At 49.0% G+C, this 15,988-nt stretch overlaps 1 protein-coding gene across 1 annotated transcript; it reads right to left on the reverse strand.

The window, feature by feature from the left end:
- Positions 1-4,456: 4,456 nt before the first annotated feature.
- Positions 4,457-15,159, reverse strand: LOC140722156 (C-type lectin domain family 17, member A-like). The gene is made up of 4 exons (XM_073036946.1): positions 15,054-15,159; positions 10,827-10,969; positions 10,353-10,417; positions 4,457-4,826 (listed from the first exon to the last, which is right to left on the reverse strand). The coding sequence occupies exons 1-4, from the start codon at positions 15,154-15,156 to the stop codon at positions 4,634-4,636; spliced, it is 504 nt and encodes a 167-aa protein (XP_072893047.1). The 5' UTR covers positions 15,157-15,159; the 3' UTR covers positions 4,457-4,633.
- Positions 15,160-15,988: the final 829 nt, after the last annotated feature.

Here is a 15,988-nt window from a genome sequence, read left to right on the forward strand (position 1 = left end):
TCTACCAGTGTGTGGGAGTCACGATAAGGGGCGTGTTGGTATCACGACGAGGGTTGTGTCGGTGACACAGAAACACTGTAAGGGGTTTTTCAGTGTCCCTTTGAAGATGGTGTCGGTGTGAGACACTTTCACGGCCTATGCCGTCCGAGAATTGATCGTTCCCTCTGATTGTAGACAAATCGTCAAATTCCTTGTTCTACCCAACCCCCAGCAATTCCCACCCGATGAGCTGAAATCACTCTGCTCTTTCTGCACAGCAGAGAACGTAAATCACACAACACAGCAGACTCTTCGGTCCAAGAGTTGTGATATACCAATTAAACTGAATTCCTTCTGCCGACACAACATCCGTCTCCCTCCATTCCCTGCACACCCACGTGCCTGTTAAAGAACCACTTAAACGCTTCCACCACCAGTGCTGCCAGCACGTTCCAATCACCCCCCCCCCCCAATCTCTGTGAAAACTAAAACTTGCCACCATCATCTCCTTTGAACCTACGTCATCTCACGTGAATGCAGGTTCTGTGATATAAGACATTTCCACCCTGGGGGTAACAGATACAAGCTAGCTGGTCAACTTGCGTCTCGTATTGTTATACATCTCAAAAAGAAATTTAACTCGAGGTTGCACCTATCCTTTTCCGTAATTACCCTGTATCTAACGGCATTACCATCACTAGATGCAAAGTGATCACCGACACAAACTTCTGTCCCCTGGCTTGTCCTATTCGATAGGATGAGATCAGGTATTGCACTCTCTCATTGGGAATTTCTATCCACTGATTCAGGAAACTTTCTTAACTGATTTAGAAGACTATGCCAGTGGTCCTTTCACAGTGTGAGGCTCACAGTCAATACCAAGAATGTTAAAATCACCCAATGTCACAAACTGATGTCTCTTACAACAGACACCGAACTCTCCACCGATCTGTTCCTCTAATTCCCCAGGACTGTTCGGTGCTCGATAATGTAGCCCCATGAACGAGTTCATAACTTCTTATTTTCCACTTCCACCTTTAAAGCCTCTCCTCAGCCTAAATTATATATTCATTAGCACGAATAAAACAGCGGGAAACTGGAAGGTTGAGCTAACAGAACAGCCGCTCCTGCAACCAAGTCTTACTAATGGCTAAACTATCATGCTTCCGGTCGTTGGCCACGACCCTGAGCACATCTGCCTTTCGTACAATACTTCCTGCATTGAAACGTACGCAGCTCAGAGCATAAGTCCCAGCAGGCGCAAACTTTTGCTTGCTGACTTTGTCTGAGGTCTTGACAACATTTACCCCAACAAAGACTCCACTATCTGTTCAAACATTCTGGTTATCATCCCCCTGCAACTCTAGCTTAAAAAACCACAACGACCCCTTTTTTAACGACAAGCCTTCCCGTTGGGGCATTAGTTCCACTCCGGTTCAGGTGTAAACTGAGAGAATTGCTCGATGGCGGGGAAAATGAAGGAGCTGCACAACGTGGGGCGATGTGGCGCGGCCTCCCGGCAGGACTCTGTACTGCCCCCCGGTGTTCGCTCGGCAGAAGACAAGCTCAGTTGTAGTTTGTAGATTACGGTTGCTTTCATAGTGCGCAGAACCTCAAGCTGCTTATATATACGCGTACGCGTGGGCGCGTGCACGCGTGTATGCGTGTGTGTGTGTGTGTGTGTGTGTGTGTGCGCGCGCTCGCCTGTGTACATAATGCGTTGAAGTATTTTTTCTGATATCCTACATATGCTTGCTATCTTTAAATTTTACACACATGTGTGCTCTGTGCCTCGTGTGACAGTTGCTATTGTATTTTGCAGCTTGGTCCTGGCTGTATTCATGGGCATTCATGTGTGATGGAATTGAAATTAAACTTAAATTGAATTGCCTTGAAATGAAATAAAACCGTCTCGTCTGTAGAGGCCGCACTTTCCGAGGAAGAGAGCCCAGTGATGCACATATCTGAAGTCCTCGTTCCAACCCTAACTCGTTAGCCACATTTTAATCTGAATGTTCTTTCTAAGTTTGGCCACACATGCACATACATAAGTTTGAAGAACCCGTTCCCTTTTCTTACCTAAATACTGGCGACGATAACGACCGCATACCATCGAGGAATCTCGTTCTCGTCCACAGTACCATTTTTTTCCCGTTCTCCTAACAAAGATAACCCTATCGATACAGCTGGGCACATTTTAAACCCTTTCTTGCTCAGCCACAGAACCATAGTCTGTTCCAGAGACCTGACCGGTGAGACTTTGCTTGGTCATTTGCACATCTCTCCTCCCATCCAGAAGTATCCAAAGTGGTCTACCTGTTATTGAGCGGGCTGGCCACAAGGGGTCTCTGCACTGGGTCGGGCTGATTAATACCTTTCACCTTCCTGTCTGTCACCCAGTTTCCTGTGTCCTGCACATTGTATGTAAATACCTCTCTATATGTCCTCCTTATCTCCACTTGGCTTCCCGAATGATCCCGAGTTCATCCATTTCCAGTTCCAACTCTGTAACGCAGAGTGTTAGAAGGTGCAGCTGGATGACCTTCTTACAGGTGAAGTTGTCAGCGGTTCTCGAGGTCCCCATGCCTTCCCACATCTCGTAAAGGAGTATTTAACTCTCCTGCCAGACATTGCTACTGCTCTGACTTTGCGATTATAATGATAAAAAAAAAATTAAACTGAAAACAAGTGAACCAACACTTATGTGCCTTCCCTCACTCAAGACTCTCCTCTTTGAAGATTCAAAGAGATAAACAGATAAACTCTCTAATTTCCACTCAAATCCAATTCCCGCCAATCTTTCCCTCGAGTCCGGCTCATCACACACACACACACACACACACACACACACACACACACACACACACACACACACACACACACACACACACACACACACACACACACACACACACACACACACACACATTAAAACAGTGAGTGAAAATCTCTCCACACCGTCCCGTCACGCACTCCTGAAGTTAGACATTAGACACTGGGTGACACTTTCTCCGGACCGTCCTATCGCACACACCCGGATTTAGACACAAATTGAAGCTCACTCCCCCGGGTCCCTTCAGAAACTCCGATGTTCCGAAGCTCCTTCCCTCTCACCAATCCCCAAAACTCCGCCGTTCCTGAAGTCTTGAATTGTGTGCTGGCTCGGAGAATGTGCGTGTGTTTCTGTTCAGTGGATGTGCAGGGAACAGGATGGAATTGGAAGAGGGGCTTGTTTTGGTGGGAGCACGGAATTGGTGGTGAAATGCTAGTCACTGGGTTGAAGTGGTATCGAAACAAACGATCGGCTTGTTCACACAGAACAGTGCAGAGGCTCAGAACCGAGATATCGATATCCGGTGGAAGGGGGCAGGGTGGTTTAACAACAGACGTCACCTCTCCCCCTTTCTCCCCATAATTCCATATAAACAGAGAGAGAGGGAGACGTGTAGAGGAGGGAGAGGGTTAATGGTACCGTGGAGGACCTTTAGTGGATGGAGCGGTACAGGAACACGGGGAGAGGAGTTGGGGAAGGAGGAGATAACGGAGAAGGCACTGTGTGTAGGGGAAGGAGGGGTGATGGAGACAGGGTATGTAGAAGAAGATGGCGGTGGCGGAAACGGGAAGGGCTGCAGGGGAAGTCGTGGATGACGGTGACGAGGATGGTCGGCTGGTAAGGAGGGCTGACGACGAACAGGAGACTGAAAACTCAATGAACCAGGAACACCTTCTTCCCCTCCGCCAGCATATTCTTGAACGCACCAGCACCACCTCCACATTTTTGTGGCATTTATTAGCTTTTTGCATTTGACAATAATTTTACATATTTGCGCCCGACTGATTCTTCAAAAGAACAAATCTCAGTTGGTCTAAGTCATAGATAATGAAACAGACCGTGAATCCGGTAGAAAAGATGCGATGACTTAGATGCGGTGGACAGGACATTTGACACGCTGACCTTCATCAGTCAGGACACTGAGTACGGGGGTCGGAGGTCACGTTGCAGTTGCAGATGACGTCGGTCAGGCCGCACTTGGAGTATGGAGTTCAGTTCTGCTTGCCTTGCTCGAAGAAAAATCTCAACGAACTGGAAAGATTGCAGAGGGAGATTTCCGAGGATGTTGCATGGACAGGAGGGACTGAGTTATGGAGCGATGTTGGGAATTCTGAGACTTTTTTCGGTGACCTTACAGAGGTGTACAAAACCAGGAGGGACATAGATCAGGCGAATGCGAGCACTCTATTTCCCCAGGAATGCGGTATAGAGAACATTAACGCACTTGATTGAGGTGACAGTAGCTAAAGAAAGAAGCGGGGAGCGAGTTGGGTTAGATAAAAGTGACACAGTGGGATGGGGAGAGTGGGTAGAGACAGAGTAGAGAATTGAGGGAGAGACCGGGAACAGAAGGGGGAATCGGGGGAGAGAGAGGCAGGAAAGCGGGGTAAGGAAAATGGAGATGAATGGTGATGAGGAGGAGAGAATGGGGAGGGATCAGAGCGAGACTTTACAGGGACGAGGGTAAAGAGAGAGCAAGATAATGAGTAAGATTGCGATAGAAGGAAAGTGGAGAATAGGATAAGAGTGAGGAGCAGCGGCGCGGAAGGGGTAGTGGAGTGGTTAAGAGAAATGGGGAGAAAGAGGGTTTTATCATTATATTCAAGTCGGTCCCAGTGGTTGTTGACAGAGATCCTGGATCTTCTCAGAAATATCTGTGCACAAAGGGGCAGACTTCTCACAGATGAAGGGATAACGAACCTGAATGCAGGTTTTATTCTCTGTGTTCTGTGTACATACACCGCACGTGCGGTCTAATCCGCTTATCCGGTACACGACATTTGAAGCCACTTTCCTGTCAAAGAGGGGTAAACAATGTCAACGCACCTGCAGCAGTCAGTCTCCAAAACCACTGATACCCTCCCTCGCAAATGACCTGTGGCACCCCAACATATTCCACAACCCCACTTTCCCAGCACAGCCCTGTGTCAGTCTCCAGAATACTCCCACTGACCCACGCTCTGCCTGCAGCCTTGTGTCAGTCACCAAAGTAATCCCTTGCCCCACTCTCTACCCACAGATCGGTGTCAGAGACCAGAATTATAACAGTACCCAACCTTCTCCTCACAGGCCCGTGTCGGTCCCCTAAATATTCCCACAGCGCTAGTGTCTCCCAGGGCCCCATGTCAGTCCTCAAAATGCTCCCACTTCTTTACTGTCTCCCCACAGGCCTGTGTTTTCTCCCCAAGTACTCACACTCACCACTCCCACCCCACAGATCAGTGTCAGTCCAAACTACATCCACTGCCTGACTCTCTCCCCACAGCCCCGTGCCGGTCCCCGAAATAATCCCACTGCTCAACCCTCTTCTTATAGACCTGTGTCAATCACCAAAACATTTCCCGCTTCTCATGCTCTCCCCACGGACGTGTCTCAGTCCCCAGAGTATTCCACTGAACCATTCTCTCCCCACAGATCTGTGTCCGTCCCCAAAGTACACCCCTCCCTCATTCTCTCCCCACAGACATGTGCCAGGCCCCAAAGTACTCCCACTGCCTCACTCTCTCCCACATCCTGAGTCAGTTCCCAAAAAGATCTCCATAGCTCCACTCTCTCCACACAGCCCCATGCTAGTCCCCAAAATACTTGCACTTCCCACTCTCACCCCAAGTTCCCGTGCGAGTCCCCACCATAATCCCAATCCCTAGCCTTCTCCCTAAAAATCTGTGTCAACCACCAAAAGACTGACTTCGCCCTCTCTTCCCACAGCCTATGTCAGTTTCCACATTTGGAGAAGGAAGTGTGAGGATCAGAACGGGAGTGCGGCTGGAGCCATTTTGATTTATTCTTCTTCTCATCGGAGTTAAGAGAGGCGGGACTGCGCATGCGTGTGTCATTGGGCAGTGAGGCGGGGAAGATTTGAAAGGAACACAGCTTTATACAGCGGGCAGCGTCGTTTTGCGGGCAGCGGTGTGAGCCAGGAGCAGAGTGAAGGCTTAAGGGCTTTGCCTCAACGGGCTTAGGCGGAAACGGGCGAGGGAAAGTAGGTTCAGTTTTTAATTTTCCCTGCTATTTGAGGAAAGGGGGGAATTATGAGTGTGAGGGCAGCTTGTTGTTCCGGTGTTCGGATGTGGGAGGTCCCGGAGTCTCCCAGCCTCCGGGACGTGTACATCTGCGTCAGCTGCGCTGAGCTGCAGCTCCTAAGGGACCGTGTTGGGGAACTGGAGATGTCGCTCCATGATCTTCGTCTGGTCCGGGAGAGGAAGAAGATGATAGAGAGGAGTTACAGGCAGGTGTTCACACCAGGGCCACGGGAGGCAGACAGGTGGGTCAGGGTTAGGGGAGGGAAGGGGAAGAGTCAGGTACTAGAGAGTACCCCAGTGGCTGTACCCCTTGACAATAAGTACTCCAGTTTGAGTACTGTTTGGGGGGGGGGGGAGGGGAAGCAACCTACCTGGGGAAAACGACAGTGGCCTTGCCATTGGCTCAAAGAGTCTGGCCATGTAGTTCAGAAGGGTAGGGAAAGGAAGAGGAAGGCAGTATTAATAGGGGACTCGATAGTTAGAGGGTCATTTAGGCGATTCTGTGGACGCTGTCAGGAGACCCGGATGATAGTTTGCCTCCCACGTGACAGGGTCCGCGATGTTTCTGATCGCGACCAGGATATCCTGAAGTGGGATAGTGAGTAACCAGAAGTTGTGGTACATATCGGTACCAATGACGTAGGTAGGACAAGGGAAATTGTCCTGAAAGGCGAAGATAGGGAGAAAGGAAGGGAGTTGAGAAGAAGGACCGCAAACGCAGGAATCTCGGGAAAACTGCCTGTGCCACGCGACAGTGACAGTAGGGATGGAATGAGTTGGAGGATAAATGCGTGGCGGAAGTATTGGAGAGAGGACAGTGATTCAAGTTTCTGGATTATTGGGACCTCTTTTGGGGCAGGCGTGACCTGTACAAAAAGGATGGGTTACACTTGAATCCTAAGGGGGCAAAAATCCTGGCCGGGAGTTTTACTAATGCTCCCGGGGAGACTTTCAACTAGAATGGCTGGGGATGGGAATCAATCTGCAGAAAATAGGAGAGAGGAGGTTAGTTCACAAATAGAGAAAGCTAGTAAACAGTCTGTGGGGAGGATAAGCTGGTGATAGAGAAGGGGAGCGCACAGACCAAAGATGTAGGGGAGAAGGAAGAAAAAGATAATAAAGTTGTTTGCACTGTTAGGGATAAACAGAGAGGAAGAGGTGGAGAGTTTCTTAAATGCGTCTATTCTAATGCTAGCAGAATTGTAAGAAAGGTGGATGAGCTTATAGTACGGATTGATACTTGGAAATATGATGTAGCAATTAGTGAAAAATGGTTGCAGGAGGGGTGTGATTGGCAACTAAATATTCGTGGATTTCGTTGCTTCTGGTGTGACTGAATCGGAGGGGAAAGAGAGGGATGTGTGGCATTGCTTGTCAAAGAAAATATTACAGAGGTGGCAAGGCAGGATAGACTAGAGGGTTCGTCTAGGGAGACTATCTGTGTGGAATTGAGGAATGGGAATGGTGTAGTAACAATTGCAGACAACCTAATGGGGATCCAGAATTGGAGCAACAAATTTGTAAGCAGATAACAGATATTTGTAGTGATTGTGGGAGATTTTAATTTTCCACACATAGCCTGGGAAGCCGATTCTGTTAAAGGGCTGGATGGTTTGGAGTTTGTAAAATGTGTGCTGGATATTTTTTTTTTAATGGAAGACATAGAGGTACCAACTGGAGAAGGGGCAGTGTTGTATCTCCTGTTAGGGAATGAGATAGGTCTGGTGACCGAGCTATGATTCGGAGATCACTTCGGGTCCAGTGATCACAATACCATTAGATTCAATATAATTATGGAGAAAGAACTGGACCCAGAGTTGAGATCTTTGATTGGAGAAAGGCTAACTTTGAGCAGATGCGAATGGATTTAGATGGAGTGGATTGGGACGATTTGTTTTATGGGGCGATCGTAATAGAGAAATGGACGTCATTTAAAGTTGAAAATTTGAGGGTACAGAATGTTTTATGTTCCTGTTAGGTTGAAAGGAAAGTTTAAAAGTTTGAGAGAGCCATGGTTTTCAAAGGATATTGGAAACCTGATTCGGAAAAAGAGAGAGATCTACAATAAATATAGGCAGCATGGAGTAAATGAGGTGCTCGAAGAATATAAAGAATATAAAAAGAATCTTAAGAAAGAAATTAGTAAGCTAATAGAAAATATGAGGTTGCTTTGGTAGGTAAGGTGAAAATAAATCCAAAGTGTTTCTGCAGTTATGTTAATAGCAAAAGGATAGTGAAGGATGAAGTTCGTCCCTTAGAGAATCAATGTGGACAGCTATTTGTGGAGCCAAAAGAGATGGGGGAGATTTTGACCAATTTCTTTTCATCGTTATTCACCGAGGAGAAGGATATTGAATTATAAAAATAAGACAAACAAGTAGGGTAGTTATGGAAGCTATGATGATTACAGAAGCGTAAGTACTGGAGCTTTTAAGGAATGCAAAAGGTGGATAAGTCTCCGGGTTCTGATAAGTTAGTGTAGAAATAGCAGAGTCTCAGATGTCATTAGAAACGGGGATTGTGCCAGAGAATTGGCGTATTGCTCATGTGGTTCCATTGTATAAATAGGAATCTAAGAGTAAACCTAGCAATTATAGCGTGCAGGTTTGCAGTCGGTGGTGGGTAAACTAATGGAAAGTAGTTTTCGAGATGTTAAAAATAATTTTCTGTACAGACAGGGTCTGATTAGGAGCAGTCAACATAGATTTGTGCTTGAAAGCTCATGTTTGACAAACATTATTGATTTTTTTGAAGAGGTTACGAGGAAAGCTGACGAGGGAAAAACAGTGGGAATTGTCTATAAGGGCTTCAGTAAGGCCTTTGACAAGGTTCCACACGGAAGGTTAGTTAGGAAGGTTCAATCGTTAAGTATTAATATTGAAGTAGTAAAATTCATTCAACAGTGGCTGGATGGGAGATGCCAGAGAGCAGTGGTGGATAACTGTTTGTCAGGTTAGAGGCCGGTGACTAGTGGTGTGCCTCAGGGATCTGTACTGGGTCCAATGCTGTTTGTCATATACATTAATGATCTGGATAACGGGGTGGTAAATGGGATTAATAAATATGCAGCTGATGCTAAGATAGGTGCCGTTGTAGACAAAGAAGTTGGTTTTCAAATCTTGCAGAGAGATTTAGGCCAGAAGTAGGAGTGTGCTAGAAGATAGCAGCTGGAGGTTATGCTGATAAGAGTGAGGTGCTACATTTTGGTAGGACTCATCAAAATAGGATATACATGGTAAATGGTAAGGCATTGAGGAATGCAGTAGAACAGAGTGATCTAGGAATAATGGTGCATAGTTCCCTGAAAGTGGAACCTCATGTGTATAGGATGGTGAAGAAAGCTTTTGTTATGCTGGACTTTATAAATCAGAGCAGTGAGTATAGGAGTTGGGATGTAATGTCAAAATTGTACAAGGCATTGGTGAAGCCAAATTTGGAGTTTTGTGTACAATTCTGTCACCGAATTATAGGAAAGATGTCACCAAAATAGATGGAGTACAGAGGAGATTTACTTGAATGTTACCTGTGTTTCAGCACCTAAGTTACAGAGAAAGGTTGAACAAGTTAGGTCTTTATTCTTTGGAGCGTAGAAGGGGAGAGGGGAATTGAGAAAAGTATTTAATATTATAAGTGGGATAGGTAGAGTTGACGTAGACAGGCATTTTCCATTGAGTGTATGGGAGATTCGAACAAGAGGACATGAGTTGAGAGTTAACAGGCAAAACTTTATGGGCAACACGTCTTTACTCAGAGAGTGGTAGCTGTGTGGAACGAGCTTCCAGTAGAAGTGGTAGAGTTTGATTCTGTCATTTAAAAGAAGAATAGATAGATTTTGTACAGAAATTGAAATGAGAGTTCTGAGCTGAGTGCAGGTAGGTGGAGCTAGGTGAGAGTAAGCTTTCGGCACGGACTAGCAGTGTCGGAATGGCCTGTTTCCGTGCTGTAATTATTATATGGCTATATGGTTGTATTAGTTTTACTGCACACTCTCTACCAACAGTCCGTGTCGATCCCGAAACAAATCCAATTACCCATTCTCTCACCGCAGAACTTTCTCTCTCTCCAAAATGCCCCGATTACCCACTCTCTCCCCATAGCCCTTTTCAGTCCGTCAATTCATACCAATGCCCACTCCCTTTAGCAACTCGTGTGTGACCACAAACTAATCCCACTGCACACAACCTTCCCCCAGCCTGTGCCAGTCCCCAAAATCAATCCACTGCCCACTCGCTTCTCGCAGCCTGTATCAATCCGACGACCCTTTTTCTCTCAGAAAAATGCAAGATCCCAAATCTCACCCGTCTTTGCATTTTCCAATCCAATATGAAATGCCTTTGTCGCGGTCAGCTTTGACAACAAAATTCTGTAAAATTAAATTGCTATCATTATCGATTGAATTTGAGTAAAATTTAAAGAGCATCCCTTTCTGTTTGACCCCTGGAGAGTTTGAAGAGCTTGTATTGAAGGAGCTGAATTCTCTGTCTCACCACAGGAGAATGTGATGGCACGGTATGGAGGGAGCCTCACTCTGTGTCTGAACCCGGGAGTGTGTGATGTGACCGTGTGGAGGGACTTCACTCTGTGTCTGACCCCGGGAGTGTGTGATGGGACGGTGTGGAGGGAGATTCACTCTGTGTCTGACCCCGGGAGTGTGTGATGGGACGGTGTGGAGGGAGATTCACTCTGTGTCTGACACCGGGGGTGTGTGATGGGACGGTGTGGAGGGAGCTTCACTCTGGTCTAGATATATCTTCAGTCGATCTGACACGTACCTCTTCTTCTGCTGAATTTATTTCAAGAAGTTTAGAATGAGAGTCCGAACAATACTGCCTCGCTTTATCGTAGGGAAATTTAAACGTGGATATAAAATAACAGCCGCCTTCATTTCCGATCCAGTACTGGGAACAATTTTGCTCTGGAAAATAGGAAGAAGGAACAGTGAATCTCCCTGCGTACGGTCTATTGCATCCGCTGTGAGTCAAACATAGAAAGGGTATCCCTCCTCACCGTCCCATCAGACACAACTGATCAAGTACAGAATGAAACCGCCTACTCACCGATCCCTTGACACACTCCCGTGTCAAACACAGAAAGGCGATCCCTCCTCACCGTCTCATCACACACTCCCGTAGTCAGACACAGAGTGAAGCTCCCACCATACCGTCCGATCGCACATTCCCGGGGTCAGACACAGAAAAGAGCTCTCTCCACATCGTTCTATCACACACTTCCGGTGTCAGACACTGTGGAACTTCATATCGCATACTCCAGGGGGCAGACACTGCATGAATCTCTCTCCACACTGTCCCATCACACAATCCTTGGGTCGGTCACAGTGCTGCTCCACCAGACCGTCCCAGCACACACTCCTGTTAGAAGCAGAGTGAAGCTTCCTCCACACCGTCCAATCACATACTCCTGTAGTCAGACCCCGAGTGAAACTCCCTCCACACGGTCACGTCACGCACTCGCGGGTTCAGACACAGAGGGTATCTCCCTCCACACTGCCCCATCACACACTCCAGGGGTCAGCTATAAGTGATGATCCCTCCATAGCATTCCATCACACGCACACTGTGTCATTCACAAAGTGAAGCTCCTTCCACATCACCCTGTCACAGTCGACAGAGTTCAGACGCAGAGTGACACTCCCTCCATACAGTCCCATCACACACTCCCGGGGTCAGACGCAGAGTGACTCTCCCTCCATACAGTCCCATCACACTCCCAGGGGTCAGACGCAGAGTGACACTCCCTCCATACAGTCCCATCACACACTCCCGGGGTCAGACACAGAGTGACACTCCCTCCACACTGCCCCATCACACTCCCGGGGTCAGACACAGAGTGACACTCCCTCCATACAGTCCCATCACACACTCCCGGGGTCAGACACAGAGTGACACTCCCTCCATACCGTCCCATCACACTCCCAGGGGTCAGACACAGAGTGACACTCCCTCCATACCGTCCCATCACACTCCCAGGGGTCAGACACAGAGTGACACTCCCTCCATACCGTCCCATCACACTCCCAGGGGTCAGACACAGAGTGACACTCCCTCCATACCGTCCCATCACACTCCCAGGGGTCAGACACAGAGTGACAATCCCTCCATACCGTCCCATCACACTCCCAGGGGTCAGACACAGAGTGACACTCCCTCCATACCGTCCCATCACACTCCCAGGGGTCAGACACAGAGTGGCACTCCCTCCATACAGTCCCATCACACATTCCCGGGGTCAGACACAGAGTGACACTCCCTCCATACAGTCCCATCACACTCCCGGGGTCAGATGCAGAGTGACACTCCCTCCATACAGGCCCATCACACTCCCAGGGGTCAGACACAGAGTGACACTCCCTCCATACCGTCCCATCACACTCCCAGTGGTCAGACACAGAGTGACACTCCCTCCATACAGTCCCATGTCACACTCCCGGGGTCAGACACAGAGTGACACTCCCTCCATACCGTCCCATCACACACTCCCGGGGTCAGACACAGAGTGACACTCCCTCCATACAGTCCCATCACACTCCCGGGGTCAGACACAGAGTGACACTCCCTCCATACAGTCCCATGTCACACTCCCGGGGTCAGACACAGAGTGACACTCCCTCCATACAGTCCCATGTCACACTCCCGGGGTCAGACACAGAGTGACACTCCCTCCATACAGTCCCATGTCACACTCCCGGGGTCAGACACAGAGTGACACTCCCTCCATACAGTCCCATCACACTCCCGGGGTCAGACACAGAGTGACACTCCCTCCATACAGTCCCATCACACTCCCGGGGTCAGACACAGAGTGACACTCCCTCCATACAGTCCCATCACACTCCCAGGGGTTTCACCCAGTGTGAGCTCCTTATTGCACTGTCCCATCATTCACTTCCGGTAAAAGACAGAGTGATGTTCCCTCCTCACTGTCCCAATGCTCATTCCTGCGGTTAGACACAGACTGATGCTCCCTGCAGAACATCGCATCGCAAACACACTGTGTCAGACAGAGAGTAAAGCTCACTCCACACTGCCCATCACACACTCTCGGGGTCAGACACAGGGTGAGACTCCATCGAAACTGTTCCATTATACGTTCCCGGGGTCAAATACAAACTACCCTCGCACCCTTCTATCACATATTCCCGTCGTCAGAATTAAACTGAAGCTCGTTCCTGAGGGACAGACAGAAATAGAATTTCACTCCTACCGTACCGCCACACACTCCCGGGGTGAGGCATATGAATTAGCTTCCTCCGCAAATTTCCAATCACGCAACCCGTTGCCAGACACTGAGGGACTCTCCTTTAGCACTGCCCCATCACAGAATCCAGGATTAAACATAGAGTGGAAATCCCTTATACTATTACATCATGCACACCCGGGGTCAGACACAGAGTGAAGCTCTCTCTTGCTACGGCCCCGTCACACACTCATGGATTCAGACTGCACGCTGCTTACTGTCAAATCACACGCTCTTACGAATAGACACAGAGTGAATCTCCCTCCACACCGTCCCACCACACACTCCCGGGGTTAGACACAGAGTGAATCTCCCTCCACACCGTCCCATCACACACTCCCGAGATCAGACACAGAGTGAATCTCCCTCCAAACCATCCCATCACACAGTCCCGAGGTCAGATTCGCAATGAAACTACCTCGGCACCGTCCCATCACAGGCACCCGGTGTCAGTTATAGAGTGAAGGTCCCTGCAGACCATTCAGTCACACACATTCCTGATTGGGCAGACAGAAATTTGGTTTCCATCCACAACGTCACGTCACACACTCTCAGGGACAGATGAAGAATGAAGCCATTGTCTGACGATCCCATTATACTCTCCCAGTGTGAAACACAGAGTGAGTCTCCTACCACACTGTCCCATCACACAAGAACGTGGTCAGTCTCAGACTGAAGCTTACTCTCCACCACACTATCACACACTCCTTGAGTCAAACATGCTCACTGCATGCTCTCCCGTCACGAGGTCTTGCGGACAAAAACTGAGTGAGCCTCCCTCCACACTAACCCAACACACTCCCCGTGGTCAGATAGGAAATGAAACACTCTCTGCACGATCCCGCCGCCTGCTCCCGTGGTCATACACAGTATGATGCTCCTTCTACCCGGTGACATCAAATAACACAGGGGTCAGAGAAGGGGCGATGCTCACCCCCCCCCCCAACACCGTCCAATCACACACTACATGGGTCAGACACAGAGTGAATCTCCCTCCACACCGTCCCATCAGACAGTCCCGAGACTATCACAGTGTAAATCTCCCTCCTTACGCCCTCCTTACATCACACACCTCCTGGCGAGTCACAGAGTGAAGATCTCTCACAACCGTCCCATCACGCTCAGACGTGCTCACACACAAAGCGAAGTTTCGCCCCCGCTCTCCCATGGCACACTGACGTGTTCAGACTCGCTCCACAACATCCAATCACACAGTCCGGAGTCACATAGAATGAACGTCACTCTGCACTGTCCCCTCACACAGTCCCGGAGTCAGACACAGACGCTGTCTCTCTACGATCCCATTACTCACTCCGGGAGTCAGTCACAGAGTGAAGCTCCTTCCACACTGTCCCATCACACGCACCCAGATTAAGACGCAGAGTGATGTTCCCTCTGTTCCGTCCCATTCCTCACTCTGGGATTCAGACACAGATGAAAGCTGTCACTCCACGATCCCGTCACACACTCCCGGATGCAGACACATAGCGAAGCCCCCGCTGCACCGTCCCGTCGAACACTCCCGGATTCAGAGTGAAACGCTCTCTCCACGGTGCCAAACCACACTTCAGGGGACAGACACCCTCCACGCAGCCCCATAACACACTCACCGGGTCAAACACAAAGTGAATGATCCTCCACACCATCTCATCACACACTCCCGATGTCAAGCACACAGTAACGCTTCGTCTCTCCATGCCTGCCCTGTGATGAGGACCGGGTGAAAGAGGGGGATGATGTCTCACCTTTTCTGCTGGTCAACAATTCACAGATTTGAGCCTTGGTTTCGTTGACAGATCTGTACTTCGCTTCCATCTCAGTGAACTGGTGACGGAGACCGCTGTTCATTCGTTTAAGAGACTGACGGATCTGTGACACTGAGAGAGATGTTGATGGATGGTTAGCGTTTACAGTGCCACGTGAGTCAGCGTCACGCTACCGACCGAGTCACAGAGAGTGTTGTGTCAGTGTCACAGTGAAGGGTGTCACAGTGAAGGATGTGCTGGTGGCACAGTGAGAGGCGTCGGCGCCACCATGAGACAGACAGGCAAACATATTGATCCCGAGGGAAACTGCGTAATCCCGAGGGAAATGAGAGGCGTGTCTGTATCACGCTGAGGGATATATCAATGTCCCGATGAAGATTTAGTTCATGTTACAGTGGGGGTCTGCATAAGTATCCTGTCGGTCAATCCGAGTTGCGGTGAGGAACGTGTCGGTGTCACTGTGATAGGTGTTTAGGTGTCCTGGCCCGAGTTGTGCCGGGTCACAATGAAGTGTTTCTCGATGTCACGGCGTGAGAAATCTCAGACTGAGGAGCGTGGAGATGTCACGGTGGGTGGAGTATCTGTGTCATGGTGTGGGGTGTGCTGGTCTCAAAGAGAGGGGTGTGTCTGTGTCACGGTGAGAGGCATGTCATGGCGACGGTGGGTGTGACAGTGTCACGCTGAGGTATGCATCGACGTCACGGGGTGTACTAAGTAGGTTTTGCTGTGAATTTCGGAGTCGCCATCGCGGTGAGGGGTTTTACCTATGTCAGGGTGAGGTGTAGATAATTGCCTCAGTGAGCGGTACATCGGTGTTATGTTGAGGGGCGATGCCGTCTCGGTAAGGGGTGTTACAGTGAAGCGTGAGTCCTTGTAATGGTGCGGAGCTGGACGGGTCAGGTTGAGGAGCTTAT

This window comes from Hemitrygon akajei, unplaced genomic scaffold (assembly GCF_048418815.1).
Source record: "Hemitrygon akajei unplaced genomic scaffold, sHemAka1.3 Scf000071, whole genome shotgun sequence".
Taxonomy (NCBI): Eukaryota; Metazoa; Chordata; class Chondrichthyes; order Myliobatiformes; family Dasyatidae; genus Hemitrygon; species Hemitrygon akajei.